Source organism: Coregonus clupeaformis, unplaced genomic scaffold (assembly GCF_020615455.1).
Source record: "Coregonus clupeaformis isolate EN_2021a unplaced genomic scaffold, ASM2061545v1 scaf0325, whole genome shotgun sequence".
In the NCBI taxonomy this organism is placed as follows: domain Eukaryota; kingdom Metazoa; phylum Chordata; class Actinopteri; order Salmoniformes; family Salmonidae; genus Coregonus; species Coregonus clupeaformis.
The window spans coordinates 233902-250203 of record NW_025533780.1 but is presented as its reverse complement, the minus strand read 5'-3'; the positions used below and the strand labels follow the sequence as shown (position 1 = coordinate 250203).

The following is a 16302-nucleotide window of genomic DNA, read 5'->3' as shown; positions in this document are numbered from 1 at the left end:
GAGGACTGGCTCGGATTTCATAACCAAATCAATTCACCCTGGGACTATTTTAATTAGTCTCAATTAAACCCTGGCCCGGTGTGCCTGTGTGACTCACCTTTGTAATAAAACAAGCAGTAGTCGGACAACACAAACCACTTCCTCTTCCACAGTCTCATTCCAGAGCTGTCCTGGAGAGGGAAACACAACATGGAATTTAAGCCCTCTCAGCAATACAACATCACATTCTAATGCACATTTTAATTAAAAACCATAGCTGGGGAATATAGGCTAAAGTACCCATTTACAGGGAGAAGGAAAGCACAAGAAACGTCATACATTGTATTAGAACAGCCAGTAAATGAATTCCATTAAAGTGTTCCCCCTGAACAGAACAGTGTTCATTTCATGATAGGAGCTCCAATAGGTCTAACTAACTCTCCCTAATCAGAATCCTGTTATGAAGGATTCATTAGTGTTCTACATTTACATTTTAGTCATTTAGCAGACGCTCTTATCCAGAGCGACTTACAGGAGCAATTAGGATTAAGTGCCTTGCTCAAGGGCACATCGACAGTGTTCTGCAACCATCATTCCACTGTCTGTCTGTCTAAACACTCCTTATGAGTCGATGGCGTGTTACCATGTCAGGGTCTTAAGTCTCATCCCCTCTGGCCTGCCTCAGGGGTGTTACACCCCTGTGCCAGCCGTGCCAGGGGGCATCAGTCAACAGGAGATAATCACCCTGGGTGTCGTCCTCTAATACCTCACCCCTAAAGAGACATCTCTCTCATGCTCCCTCCGTCCCTCCATCCTCTAGGTAAATAGAGATCCATAATGACAAATGATGACTGTCGTTCCCTGTTTACTCAGCTAGAGTCCACAAGGTCACAGTCATTAATACTGTAGTACATTCTCATAGACGTGGACTCTCATCATTACCTATCCTGAATTATGCATTAAGTGAAAGGCCACTGTAAATGACATGACATAACATGACAGAGATGTAATATTGACCTGAGATTTATGTGTGCTCCCGTTAGAGTGGAGGACAGTTTACCATAAGACCCCAACACACTGCCCTTAGCTATAGCTACAGTGATTGAGTTGTACTCTTAGCCATAACTACAGAGATTACGCTGAACCATCCAGTAGCTACAGTGACTGAGATGGGGTGATGTGGAGGGCTCACCTGTTTGTAGAGCCATCCCCTGACCACCACAGGGATATTGGGGTTCCTCTTGATGGCGTGGTCCCTCTTGCCGAAGCTGTGTACCTTGCCACTACTCCTGGAGCCCTGCGGCTGGCAAAATAAACATGTTGGTTATGAACAGGGTTTCCTTTAAACACCAGCTGCTATTAGCTGCCCAGGGGGCTCAATGGTAAGGAGCTGTGTGAAAGAAATGCGGTATTACAGACACAACCAGTAGGAACAGGAGCTGGGAAACAGGAGCATGTACAAGCATTTCGCTACACTGCTAAACACGTGTATGTGACAAATAAAATTTGATTTGATTTGAAAACAATATGACCATTGTGTCCCATGTTTAAAGATGGTCCTCTGTAGCTCAATTGGTAGAGCATGGCGCTTGTAACGCCAGGGTAGTGGGTTCGATCCCCGGGACCACCTATACGTAAAAATGTATGCACACATGACTGTAAGTCGCTTTGGATAAAAGCGTCTGCTAAATGGCATATTATTATTATTATTATAAAGAGATCATTAGGCGTTACTGTATGTTTGATGTTCAGATTAAGGTTAAGAACACCATTTCGATTTTGAGACTGGGGCCCACAAATGTTTGAAGTTAGTTATTTTTTAAACATATAATTTGATCAACTTTCTCCTTCGTGTTTATTTATCTTTTTCTTCTTTGATTTAGCTTTAACCTTCTAATTTCAGCACATCGTATGACAAACAAGCACACTTCACCCAAATGGGAATACAGTATTATAATCATACATTACGATTTGATGAGGCACACTTTCAAGGCCCACTGGTTTTCTCCCTTCTCTGAATCTCACAGATGATTTTAGATGAATGCTCAACTAAGCCAAATCAGATTGCATCCTAGCAACAGTTGAGTCAGGCTTCCATTTGCTGTTTCCTCCTCCACAGCTGGCAAAAACATGCACTAATTACAGAAGCTACTGTATGGCCAGCTAAGCATGCAGAGCACTGGGAAATCTACACCATGTTTGTCAGGAGAGCCATCAAGAGCACAGCCTCATTTAAGTTGAGCAGATATTAGAAAGCATTGTGTAGTCACATATTCACTGTACTGTGGTTGGAAACTCAACGTTCCCCTTATAGTATACATCGATAGACAGTGAATGTTAAAGCAAATCTATACTCTACTTATCACTGAGAATGAGTAAGTGGTCATCAATCATGCCCTGCCTGCCACTCTGCTTGAAATGACTGGCATCTCTGATAGCAGACAACACGTTGACATGAGGTCTGATGAAGTGCTGCTTCTAACACAGGTACAACAACCTTAGAGGTACTTTCACAACTGAAGAGGCACTGTTCTATAAGAATACTTATATGCCTAGTGCAGTGCTTAGGGTCCCAGTCAAAGTCAGTGCATGTGTTTGGGAGCTGTGTGTAGCTGAAGAGTGTTGTGGTACTGTGATTGTGTTGATAGGTTGACTGGACATGTGGGTTCTGGCAGGATTGATCGGTTTGAGACAGCTCATATGATGCTGACACAATGCTGTCTCTCGCTCACACGCCTGAAGCATTACTGAGACAGCCAGGAGGTCATTTTACAGCCAGCCAGGCAGGCAGGCGTGTGCTGTTTCTACACTCACTAATGTCAACACCAGTCAGTCAGACTGGAGAGGCGATAGTGAGTTGGCAGATAGCCATGTCATGCCACCCAGCATGGCCACCCCTCTCAGCCTGGGAGAGCTGGGCCACAGGGGGAGAAGGGAGAGGAGGCTGGCAGGCTTTTTCTGGAAGCTGGAGACAGTCAGGCGTATGTGGCCTGGGAAGGGCCAAGGAAGAGCCACTAAATCACTTTACAGATGGGCTGCTGGGTGTCATGTGAGTACTGGACTGCCAATGTCCTGAAGATAGACCACAGCCATGTCAGTGGCAGAGGAGAGACCACAGGGTCTGGAAGACACCCTCACTGCCCTCATCTGCCCTCTGTGGAAGTATGATCCTTATAAGAAGGGGACAAGGCCATTCTACGGAGTGTCACTTCCACACCTGTGCCTTCAAAACATCCAATAGCTGCCGTTTCATCGTCTAATACTGTTCCTTTACTAAACCCTTTACCTTTTATATGCACAGTATGCACACAGTGAACCCATGGCCAACCACTGTGGAGGTTTAATTGAGTTCCACTGGGCTTGAAGAAAATCAGTAACCTATTACAGTCTCCAGCCATTAATCAAAATGAGAGAGAGTGTTCTGGAGGAGATGAAACCAATTCTCCAGCATGATCATTAACAGTCTCCCAGTACCCTTAGAAACAATATAAATTCAAACGCTTTACACTGCAATCACTGGACCTAATTGCTGCAACACTGTTGTGGAATAGACCCAAACAAATGAAACACACTGAGTAAACAATGCTTGCTCATAAAAGAGAGCCGTTTTCTCACCTTTGACCCTGAGGTGGTGTCCACTGTTGATGAGGTCACAGCCTTGGAAGTCTGGCTGACCATACTGGGGGGCCTCTGACTGGGTGGTGGCGGTGGCTTGGACATGCCCCGGGACTCTGTCCTGCAGTGGAGGCAGCAAAGAAGGAAATCAATGACATAGACATGAGTGGTCATGCTAGTATCTCACCACCACCACCATTCCTCTGTAGTGGATCTGCCGTACAGGAAGCCAGGGTTCAGTTAAGTGCTGGGCTCTCAGAGAGGAAATGACAACTTCCTGCCACACGACCTGTCACAGCCAATGAAATTGCAGCTATCTTAACAGGCAGGACCTTTTTGTAGCAGCCACTCAAGTAACACTTTGTCTGACACTGTCCCTGGGGCTGGCATGTCTTGTTTCATAAGATGACTTGTAATACGACCAAGAGCTTTTCCACATCCACATAACCTCCAACACAAAGACCCAGAGCAGAGATACCAGAGCTACCCCAGATGAGCTTCCTCATGATCAAATATCCACTCTCTCTCTTTCTCGCTTTTCCTTCTCTCTCTCTCTCACACACACACATACACAACCCCCCCCCCACGCATGCACTCGCACACACACAAACACACAGGGTGTCCTGACCTCCAGACAAAAACGTCTTAATATTTACATCCATTAGATAACACACTCACTCAGCAGAGAACAACCATGCTTTCCAAATGACACCTCACATTTCCTCATGACATCATCACATTGTTACAGCCAGGAACTGTTTTTGTAAGAAATACAATCCGCTCCAGTTCACTGGCATGACATGAAAATCAACCAGCTTCTCTTATCTACAGATGTAGTATCTTAATTTGATCTCTCTTTTGTTGCTGAGAATTTTCCTTCCGAGCAGGAAATGCAAACGTATAGTGTATTCGAGGTTTAAAAAGGCTTCTAAAGTTTGTGTAATTTCCACTTTAAAATGTCAGACTTAATTTGCCCTAACCGAAAATGTATCAACCACTACAAAAAATTTCCATTAATTATAATCCACATAATAATTCACATTTCCTGTTGCTGCAGGATTTTTTTCCTGCTGTAGCAAACTGCCTCAAATTAAGATCCTACATCTGTAACCAGGCTCGCCCAATATTTGGCCTCAAGTACCGCTACTCATAGTACATTCCATTACAGTTTAAGGGCACCTAGGTGGTTGCTCCCTTAGGATAAAGCAGGAATCTGAGGCAGTTATGGAATGCCCAGGCAATGACCAAGGTCACACTGTTACACAGATTGTAGTGAGCATAACGGGAAGCCGCATGGAAACTTCAGCAGGAAGAGGGATTATGGGAAATCTACGTTCCAAGGAGGCCATAGGGGCTTTCTCTTTGTAATGAGGTTCATTAGAACAGAGGAAAGTTCTCAATTAATGTGCCCTTCTACAATTAATTAACATGCCCCTTCGATAAAAACATAGCATTCCCGAGGGGCTGGGTAAACAAATAATGACATTAATTACAAATGAAGTACTGAGGCATAACACAGCTCCTCCCATCTCCTGATATCAGATTCAGACAAGTTACTGTATAGGTTCACTGCTCCTGAAGTCAATATAACTCAATTACCAGCTGTAGAGGCTCCAGAGCCTTGTTCAATAGTCCTTTAATAATCCATGAACTGACAAAATGCTCTCTGACATTGGGAGGCTGAGGAGTGATCAAGTCAAGAACAAATGGGTCTGTTTGTGTTAACAGGTGGTTGTGAGAGTGTATCATTCATCATAGAGGTAGCTATGCCTAATCATTTTACTGCCAGTTTATCTGGGCGTGCTGCTCACACAACATTCTTGATAAGGTCATCCTAATATGTCAGCTATTTACAGTAGGTTCATGAGCAAGAAGTCTGTGTGAGGATGGTACAATGTCTGCAGCCCGTTGAGACAGACTTGCTAGTAGCTCCACTAGGAGGCCCAGTGTTTTACATCCCTATCAGGCACGTTTCACTTGTTAGGTTATTTGTGGTGCTTTCCTATTCATAGCACATAGTGTAAAGTGAGTGCTGAGTTCAGGAGAAGAGGTGGCTGTGGGATCAGAGTTGCTTAGGGCTGAAATCGAAGCTGTCTTACTGACAGACCAGCCTGTCTGTTAATTAGACTATGCAGAGGATATGCCTGAAACTCAAACCCTCAAACTGACATGCACAGGGCTTGGGATGAACTTTGACATTTTCAAATGACATGTATTACCTATGATTAATTGACTGAGTAATTTTGGTACTAGCTAAGGGCACAGTTACAGTTTTATTGAAATGACCCCCGCCATAGTTTTACTATAATAGCGACTGTCATAGAATGATGTTAGTAGTCTGTCAGTAGCAGTCTTAACCACAGACACACTGTAAAGCCTTAGAGAGCAAGCTGAGGTCCTCTCCATTGACCATGTGTCCCTGCCATGTCAGTGGTGTGTTTGTGTGTATAGGAAACTTCACTCAGAGGTTCATGCCTCTGTGACACCCAGACAGCCATGAAAGTGCTGCCTACACGGAGCCGTCCATGCTGGGCATCACTCACAGAACTCACTGCTCTCTGGAACCAAAGACGCAGAGGCTGTGATGTTTAGAGAGCCGGTGGCTGTAGGTTCACTTCAAAGCAAGTACTCAAGAAGATTGAACTAAACTGAATAGGCCTATTGTCCTCATTGTTATATATTACAGACATTGGATTTCTGAAAAGTACCTCCTCTGGCATAATAGAGTGCTCTTCCTCAGTGTAAGTGTGTGCTTATACTAGGAAACCGTGCTTGACCGCCCACTCCACCACTACATCCACTGGACCCCTGCATTGTTCTGCCTGAGCATGAAAGATGTTGTAACTAGTGTTTTTTCCTGTCGGCCATGCCGTGTTCCTGTGCAGCTTCGGAAGAGGAGAGGTGTTGGGATGTGTCTATGGCCAGGGCAGGCTGGGGCAGGGCATAAAAACAGGCAGAAAAAAAGGGGGCACAGCCAAAGGAGAGGGACTGACCATGGAACTAAAACACAACTGTTCCAACTCTCTGGATACCATCCAACATTTTTACAGTACGTTTCCCTCCGCACCAAGGGGATCCTCGCCGGTTTTATTTGCAGCTTTCATGCTGTCTACCTCTGCTGTCTTTTGAAACATTCCCTGGGAGATTTGCTCTGGGATGTGGCGGAGGAAATTAGCAATATTTCACATCAGAGAGAAAGAGGGAGCGATCCATGCCTGGGGCCAAATAGGTTACCTACCACCTGAGAGGAATGGCCACAGCAGCAGCCTATTCCCAGCAAACACTGCAGGCTGCAGCCCAAGTCCAGTCCAGTCTTAACCCAGCCTCAGCAACAGTTCTGCTACAGAGCAGGAATACAGCAGCGCAGAGATCAGACCACAGCAAACCCAGATCTCTCCTCTGTGATAGCCACAGAGCACAAAGGAACCACACGTTTAATTTGATAGATTTGATAGTGCCACCCACCTCGTGCTCTGGCATCTTTCATTATATGACAAATAGTATTTTTTAGCCGACTATTCATTTTCATAACATTCTGCATAAATAATAGACCTACAGTCAGCTTGAAAGTCTCTAACCGGCCCCGGGTAATAACTCTGCTTTAGGGGAACATGAGAAATGATTGTAGTCAGAGGAGGTGCCTCTCTCTCTCTCTCTCTCTCTCTCAAATAAAAGGTCCCAGAAATGTTCCATATTCACAAAAAACGGATTTCTCTCAAATGTTGTGCATAGATTTGTTTCCATCCCTGTTAGTGACAATTTCTCCTTTGCCAAGATAATCGATCATTACATAAGTGCAGTGGCAATTTTAGCATGTGAATCTTGGTGGGGATTTTGGGGATGCATACCAGCAAAGCCACTACATAACACAACACTAAACAATACATTAATTGGACTATAACGGTGACAATCGGTGCTCACAAACTGTTAGGGCCAGCATGGCTACCACAGCATTCTGCAGCGATACGCCATCCCATCTGGTTTGGGCTTAGTGGGACTATCATTTGTTTTTCAACAGGACAATGACCCAACACACCTCCAGGCTGTGTAAGGGCCATTTGACCAAGAAGGAGAGTGATTGGGTGCTGCATCAGATGACCTGGCCTCCACAATCACCTGACCTCAACCCAATTGAGATGGTTTGGGATGAGTCGGACCGCAGAGTGAAGGAAAAGCAGCCAACAAGTGCTCAGCATATGTGGGAACTGTTGGAAAAGCATTCCAGGTGAAGCTTGTTGAGAGAGTGCCAAGAGTGTGCAAAGCTGTCATCAAGGCAAACGGTGGCTACTTTGAAGAGTCTCAAATATAAAATATATTTTCATTTGTTTAACACTTTTTTGGTTACTACATCATTCCATATGTGTTATTTCATAAATCTGATGTCTTCACTATTATTCTACAATGTAGAAAGTACTAAAAATAAAGAAAAACCCTTGAATGAGTAGGTGTGTCCAAACTTTTGACTGGTACTGTATATATATATATATATATATATGTGTGTATATATATGTGCCTTCAGAAAGTATTCATACCCCTTCACTTATTCCACATTTTGTTGTGTTACAGCCTGAACTCAAAATATATTTTCTTTCTCACTCATCTACTCACAATACCCCAGAATTATAGATTTAAGTAAAAACTGTAACTCGGCCACTCAGGAACATTCACTGTCTTCTTGTTAAGCAACTCCAGTGTAGATTTGGCCTTGTATTTTAGGTTATTGTCCTGCTGAAAGGTGAATTAATCTCCCAGTGTCTGGTGGAAAGCAGACTGAACAACGTTTTCCTCTAGGATTTTACCTGTGTTTAGCTCCATTCTGTTTATTTTTTTCTCCAGAAAAACTCCCCAGTCCTTAATGATTACAAGCATACACATAACATGATGCAGCCATCACTATGCTTGAAAATATGGAGAGTGGTACTCAGTAATCTGTTGCATTAGATTTGCCCCAAACATTCAGTTGAAGTCGGAAGTTTACATACACCTTAGCCAAATACATTTAAAATTCCTGACATTTAATCCTCGTAAAAATTCCCTGTTTTAGGTCAGTTAGGATCACCACTTCATTTTAAGAATGTGTAATGTCAGAATAATAGTAGAGAGAATGATTTATTTCAGCTTTTATTTATTTCATCACATTCCCAAATATTTCGGGTAGCCTTCCACAAGCTTCCCACAATAAGTTGGGTGAATTTTGGCCCATTCCTCCTGACAGAGCTGGTGTAACTGAGTCAGGTTTGTAGGCCTCCTTGCCCTCACACGCTTTTTCAGTTCTGCCCACAAACTTTCTATAGGATTGAGGTCAGGGCTTTGTGATGGCCACTCCAATACCTTGACTTTGTTGTCCTTAAGCCATTTTGCCACAACTTTGGAAGTATGCTTGGGGTCATTGTCCATTTGGAAGACCCATTTGCGACCAAGCTTTAACTTCCTGACTGATGTCTTGAGATGTTGCTTCAATATATCCACATAATTTTCCTTCCTCATGATGCCATCTATTTTGTGAAGTGCACCAGTCCCTCCTGCAGCAAAGCACCCCCACAGCATGATGCTGCCACCTCTGTGCTTCACGGTTGGGATGTTGTTCTTCGGCTTGCAAGCCACCCCCCTTTTCCTCCAAACATAACGATAGTCATTATGGCCAAACAGTTCTATTTTTGTTTAATCAGACCAGAGGACATTTCTCCTAAAAGTACGATCTTTGTCCACCGTAGTCTGGCTTTTTTGTGGCGGCTTTGGAGCAGTGGCTTCTTCCTTGCTGAGCGGCCTTTCGGATTATGTCGATATAGGACTCGTTTTATTGTGGATATAGATACTTTTGTACCTGTTTCCTCCAACATCTTCACAAGGTCCTTTGCTGTTGTTCTGGGATTGATTTGCACTTTTCGCACCAAAGTATGTTCACTCTAGGAGACAGAACGCGTCTCCTTACTGAGCGGTATGACGGCTGCATGGTCGCATGGTGTTTATACTTGCGTACTATTGTTTGTACAGATGAACGTGGTACCTTCAGGCGTTTGGAAATTGCTCCCAAGGATGAACCAGACTTGTGGAGGTCTACAATTATTTTTCTGAGGTCTTGGCTGATTTCTTTTGATTTTCCCATGATGTAAAGCAAAGAGGCACTGAGTTTGAAGGTAGGCCTTAAAATACATTCACACCTCCAATTGATGTCAATTAGCCTATCAAAAGCTTCTAAAGCCATAACATCATTTTCTGGAATTTTCCAAGCTGTTTAAAGGCACAGTCAACTGAGTGTATGTAAACTTCTGACCCACTGGAATTGTGATACAGTGAATTATAAGTGAAATAATCTGTCTGTAAACAATTGTTGGAAAAATGACTTGTGTCATGCACAAAGTAGATGTCCTAACCGACTTGCCAAAACTTTAGTTTGTATCAAGAAATTTGTGGAGTGGTTGAAAAACTAGTTTTAATGACTCCAACCTAAGTGTATGTAAACTTCCGACTTCAACTGTAACACATTGTATACAGAACAAAATGTTAATTGCTTTGCACATTTTTTTGCAATCTTACTTTAGTGCCTTGTTGCAAACAGGATGCATGTTTTAGAATATTTGTATTCTATACGTGCTTCCTTCTTTTCACTCTGTCAATTAGGTTAGTATTGTGGAGTAACTACAATGTTGTTGATCCATCCTCAGTTTTCTCCTATCACAGTAATTAAACTCTGTAACTGTTTTGAAGTCACCATTGGCCTCATGGTGAAATTCCTGAGCGGTTTCCTTCCTCTCTGGCAACTGAGTTAGGAAGGACACCTGTATCTTTGTAGTGACTGGGTGTATTGATACACCATCCAAAGTGTAATTAATAACTTCACCATACGCAAAGGGATATTCAATGTCTGCGTTTTTTATTTTGACCCATATACCAATAGGTGCTCTTCTTTGCGAGGCATTGGAAAACCTCCCTGGTCTTTGTGGTTGAATCTGTGTTTTAAATTCACTGCTTGACTGAGGGACTTTACAGATAATTGGATGTGTGGGGTACAAAGACGAGGTAGTCATTAAAAAATCATGTTAAACACTCAACACACAAGTGAGTCCATGCAACTTATTATCTGACTTGTTAAGCACCTTTTTACTCCTGAACTTATTTAGGCTTGCCATAACAAAGGCGTTGAATACTTATTGACTCAAGACATTTCAGCTTTAAATGTTTTGTTAATTTGAAAAAAAATCTAAAAACATAATTTCGACTTCGACATTATGGGGTGTGTAGGCCAGTGACAAAAAAATCTAAATTGAATCCCCTTTAAATTTAGACTAACAGAGCAAAATGTGGAAAAGTTCAAGGGGTGTGAATACTTTCTGAAGGCACTGTATATATATATATATATATATATATTTATTTATTTATTTATTATGACCCTGTCACTGAGTCTGTCAGCACTAAATGTGCCTGCCTGTCCATCCTGTACCCATCCTACACCACAGAGGGAATACAGGAGAGGGAACCTACTTTCACATCCAGATCTGGGTCTCAGCATGGGTGACATCCACACCCTGGCTGCCACAGCATCCAACCACATTAATCTGCCCTGGCTGTCTGTTTGGGCTATGCAGGCCAGGGCGAAGGCGCCAGGGCGAAGGCATCATCACTGCATAACACACATGCTTCTCCCTGGGTGCATCAGTACCCCAGCTGTTACGATGCTCTATTTCCACAACTAAAGTATGACTGGGAGGAAGGGATAGAGATACACAGGGGGGACGAAGAAGGGAAAGGGAAAACAAGTTGGCCGTAGTATAAATAGCAGCCAGCAGAGAGTCAAGGGGCTTCATAAGTCCTGCTACTTTAGCTCCTTCTACCCCTGCACACCACAGGCATTCAATACATTTTAAAGAGGAAAAAGAGGAATGCCAAGAGGGTGATATTTCTCCTAACAGACTGGCTGTGAGATAGAAACTCTATAGCCTACCATACACCCCCTACTCAGTGGTAGAGTCCAGCAGCATACAGTGGGGGCAGGGATGTACCACTGAACAGGTGGCATGGGGTGAGAGTTCAAGGTTGTGTCACTTGGTTGGCCGTGAACTCTGTGGGATAATAACCTCCCCCAGTGTTTTTCTGTGACGATGTGTGTGTGTGTGTGTGTGTGTGTGTGTGTGTGTGTGTGTGTGTGTGTGTACAGTGAAAGTAGCCCCGACTGTAACTCAGGTCCCACACACACAGTCTCTAATGAGGGGCATCAATCAGGCCATTGCAAGAGTATTAGACTGCCTGTCTCCTACCTGTGAGAGATGGGCTTGATGGGCCTCTGTGATATTCCCATAATGATCCAAGCATTTTCAAATCTATGATCTCTGTCATAGCTGCATGATTTTACTGTACTGGAAAGAAGTCTATGGTAGACTAGGAGTGGGGGAGCATCTGATGATGACATTTTAAGGACTGATGATAATGAAATGTATCAACAGTAAACTATGACAATGGACAGAGGACATTAATTATGCTATTTAAATACATGTGATTCGTCACATATTCTTGTGGGAAGTATGATGCTATTCTAAGCCTGGCTGGTCTATTGAGCTTTGATCTGGTATTATATAGTAATAGAATAATGCAGTTACTGTGGCCCCTACAGTGCAGGGAATATGCAAGGCAGGGCACTTTAACTTTCAAACCCCCTGATGGTGTACAAATCCCTGGCTCAACAGTACCATATGAGGGATATAGGAGTGGAGAAGAGAGGAATCCCAATGAGCTTCATGTCACTCCTACAAATTACCTTTCAAACACAGCGACAGTGGAGATCAGATACCACTCTCGACCCTCTCTGCAACACTAACACATTGAGCTATGCATCCTAAAGCCTACATAACACCACCTAATTATGTTGTGACACCTGTCATACACATTTATGACAGAAAGATAAAGGACTCAAATGTGGTCCTGCTATGGTTCTAATACATCATAATGAAAGTGTAATAACATCAGGGCCATTTATCATGAATAATTAACATGAAAGTCATGGTACAGATGTAGGATCTTAATTTGGCCTATACTGTCACAACAAAACAATCCTGCAGCAACAGGATTTGAATGTTTAGTCCATAATGTTGCTTGATCGGTGGTTAGGCTATTAGCTGGCCAAAAGTTGGCTACATGAAAAGTGCAATACTGCTAATATAACCGTGTGTTAGTGTGGGTTTTCAGTGAAATTATGCAAATCGTGAAGCTCATCTGCTTTTCACAACAACAAAACAGAACAATTCTCAGTAACAAAAGAGTGATCAAATTAAGATCCTTCCTCTGTATGTCAGGAATGTCATGCCATGTCATCTCACATGTTTTAGAGGCACTTACAAGCAAGCTCTACAACGCTACAACTTAAAGATAAGCATATTACCAAAAACATGGTCATCCACTGAAGTCCATCCAGTTCTAAAAAGAGTTTCAGTACATCTAGGTCAAACCATATCTGTGCATGAGGTCCCATGCTATTCAACCTCATCACACCACCTGGGTCTCCACCATGACCGTACCACCCACACAGTTCAACACAATCAACTTCATGACTACAGCTATAACCTGCAGAAAATACTCTATATATCGCTCTCTGATAAAAAATTAAAAAACGGTGGTAATAATAGCCATCATTAGCATAACAACTGTGACGTTTCAGACAGATGAATGGCTTCAGGCGTGCCATGGCCACAGTCAAAGACATAATGTGAACCATAGTTGGCTCATTACCATCAATTCAATTAAGATAATACCTTCAAAATACACACAAAAAATTGGACTGGGAGCAGCCGTAAGGCGAGTTCAAGCAGTTATGAATCCATTTCCATAAAAAATAGAATGGCCATCATCCTTTTTATTCGTTTTATCATCATTATTATTGTTCTTCATTACTATGACTGGAGTTAATAGAAAGCATTACCTCAGGCAGTCAATTCCTGTCTGTCCCTCTCATCCCTGGGACAAGCAGCAGATAATCTCACACTCTAATCTGAGTTAAATTACACTCTATTCTCATCTCCTCCCAGCATGCCCTTGGACCAACCAGACGTTACACTGAAGCCCACATTATAACCTTCCTTGAGTAAAAATAGTAGAGGTGCACTCACTTGTCGTGGAGCATATATTCAGTGTTTTCTGGAGATATCTGTCCAGTCACAGGGTGTCGGAACGACGTGCTCATCTGGTTATGGCTGAGAGCGTCAGAGAGAGAGGGAGAACAGAGAGGGAAGAGAGGGAAGGAAGGAAAACAACAGCAAAGGAGAAAATACAATTAGTATCCCGTCATTAATCATATTTCTGCTTGAACGCTCCACTATTATGTGCACTGATGTGTTGGTCGCTGGCTGCTGGTTGGGCATTCTACAAGACTACACCAAGTTTCTAGACTTCCAATGACTTTCACAGCCAAGTGTAGAATGTGCGGTAGTGCTGAAGGCTGGCCAAGGCAGGAACTCATATTATTTCACACAAAGTGTAAGTCTCAGCACTCTCCCCTACCAGCTCGCCAGGCTTTATTGATTTCAATTACAAGGGGTCATTCATCGCTTTAAATAGGGCATTAAAGCATCCCTGTATCGTTGGATAAAATAAGAGACAGGGGGGCAGCGCTGGTGGTAGAAAGAATGAAAAAGAACACAATGACGTGATTTGTTCTTAACCGTCCGCCTCAATTATTGACTTTTTACACACTTTGGATGGCAGTTGCGTAGCAGACGTGCCCCCCGGACAGTAAGAGAGAGTAATTCCATGAACGGGTCTCTGCTTCATTCAACATTAGCTTTAGGAGCAGTGGAGCAGACAGGATTCCATACGTTTCAACTTAGGGTTATCCAGGTCCAGAACATGCACAGATGGAAACTTCTGACCCAGACTGACCTGGTCTTGAATCACTCTGAGGACTTCTGACCCAGACTGACCTGCTCTTTATTTACTCTGAGGACTTCTGACCCAGACTGACCTGTCTTTATTTACTCTGAGGACTTCTGGGTCAGACTGTGTGAATGTGACCGCTGTATGTGAGTGTAGTGTTTCTCACTGTGCTACTGTATAGTGCAGATCCCCCCGTGCAGGTCAGAGGCTCCCAGAGTGGGTCAGGTGAGCTGTGCTAGCTAGCCTATTGGTGTGTCTGTGTGCCCTCCAGATAGACCATGATAACACACCCTAGGCTTCCTGTTCTCACGCTACACTGTCACATTCAACAGCCAATGAGAAATACTACGCCAATCCAGTCGCTATGGAAACAGTCATCACAATAAGGATGACAACACAACCAGGGCAATGATGTGGGCCAATTTATTGGTGCACTGACTGTCCAATCAGTCTAGCAGAAATAGGTAAAAATCACATATGTAATTCAGTCCAGATGACTGCGGATGTCTTAATTGAATTAGCCTTTACCTCTAATGAAATATTTAATGCTTCCGTACGCTGTTACATGAGGCCATTTTTGCTTTGAGACTGTTTCAATCTCTCTCGCAAAGTTACGTTATTGTGATGCTTCTGTTTTATGTAAACACTGGCAAACAGTGATGCAAATTACCAAGATTTGAGGTAATAGACAACAGCTGACTGTACTCTCTGCTCTCTTCCAACCCATTCTCAATAATAAAATTGTGAACACAACATCCTCATACAATCTATAATCACAACAGAATATGCATTCCGTAAATGTCTTAGTTCTATATATAACTTCTATACAACTGTAGTGATTCATTGAGTGTTCCTCTATCTCATCCTGGCATCCAGCCCTCTCTGAACTCTTTACTCAGGTGTGGCCACTGAGAAGACAGGCCCATTTGTCCGGCCACTGGACAGATATGAAGTGGTAAGGTCCTCCCAGAGCAGAGCAGAGCTATCCCACTCCTGCTGCTGTAGACTGGACTGTACCGTACAAGACTGAAAGGCAGCCTGCTGTGGACTGGACCGTATCAGCCTGAGAGGCAGCCTGCTCTGGACTGGACCGTATCAGCCTGAGAGGCAGCCTGCTCTGGACTGGACCGTATCAGCCTGAGAGGCAGCCTGCTGTGGACTGGACTGTACCAGCCTGAGAGGCAGCCTGCTCTGGACTGGACTGTACCAGCCTGAGATGCAGCCTGCTCTGGACTGGACTGTACCAGCCTGAGATGCAGCCTGCTCTGGACTGGACTGTACCAGCCTGAGATGCAGTCTGCAGCGGCAGCGGCAGCATCACACGTGCTCAGTAGGCATCCTAATGTTTACAGTGTAAATGGTAATACAATGAGTAAACAGACTGGTGTCAGCAGCATATGGCAAACGCCTCCTGAAGGACAACTACAGCCTTTACCAACTGAGGAGGCATAGTGTTATACCAACCCTGTTAGTATTACTGCAGCGTCATGCAGCAAAGTAAAGGAAATAAATCTGATTCTTTGGAGAGATTTATGGGTTGACATTTTTCAAATGTTCGCAGGAAGCTGTGGTTGAGCATCAGAGACATTTCTGCACACACACAAACACAAAAACGCACACAAAGCAAGATGCACAAAAACACATAACAACCCACACAAACACAGAACAACACACACACAAACACAACAACACAGCGCTCTACTCTGTTTGGTCCTGGCCTGGGCTGCGTTCCAGTAACAGTATGTAGTGTGTTGAACTGCACAAGGCCCATGCAGTAGTACCCTACCCTCCACTGTTAATTAGGAACCTGCATTCTTTGGACCTTTTGTTTCAGCCACATTACTTCTG

General features: G+C 43.5%; 1 protein-coding gene across 1 annotated transcript in view; it reads right to left on the bottom strand.

The window, feature by feature from the left end:
• Window positions 1–16302, bottom strand: part of LOC121562517 (pleckstrin homology domain-containing family A member 7) — a 126012-nt gene that overhangs the window by 42097 nt on the left and 67613 nt on the right. Inside the window, exons 4-7 of the mRNA XM_045214847.1 lie at window positions 13692–13775; window positions 3595–3715; window positions 1172–1276; window positions 98–170 (exon numbers count right to left, since the gene is read on the bottom strand). Coding sequence (XP_045070782.1) covers window positions 98–170; window positions 1172–1276; window positions 3595–3715; window positions 13692–13775 — 383 coding nt within the window. The remainder of the gene's footprint in view (window positions 1–97; window positions 171–1171; window positions 1277–3594; window positions 3716–13691; window positions 13776–16302) is intronic.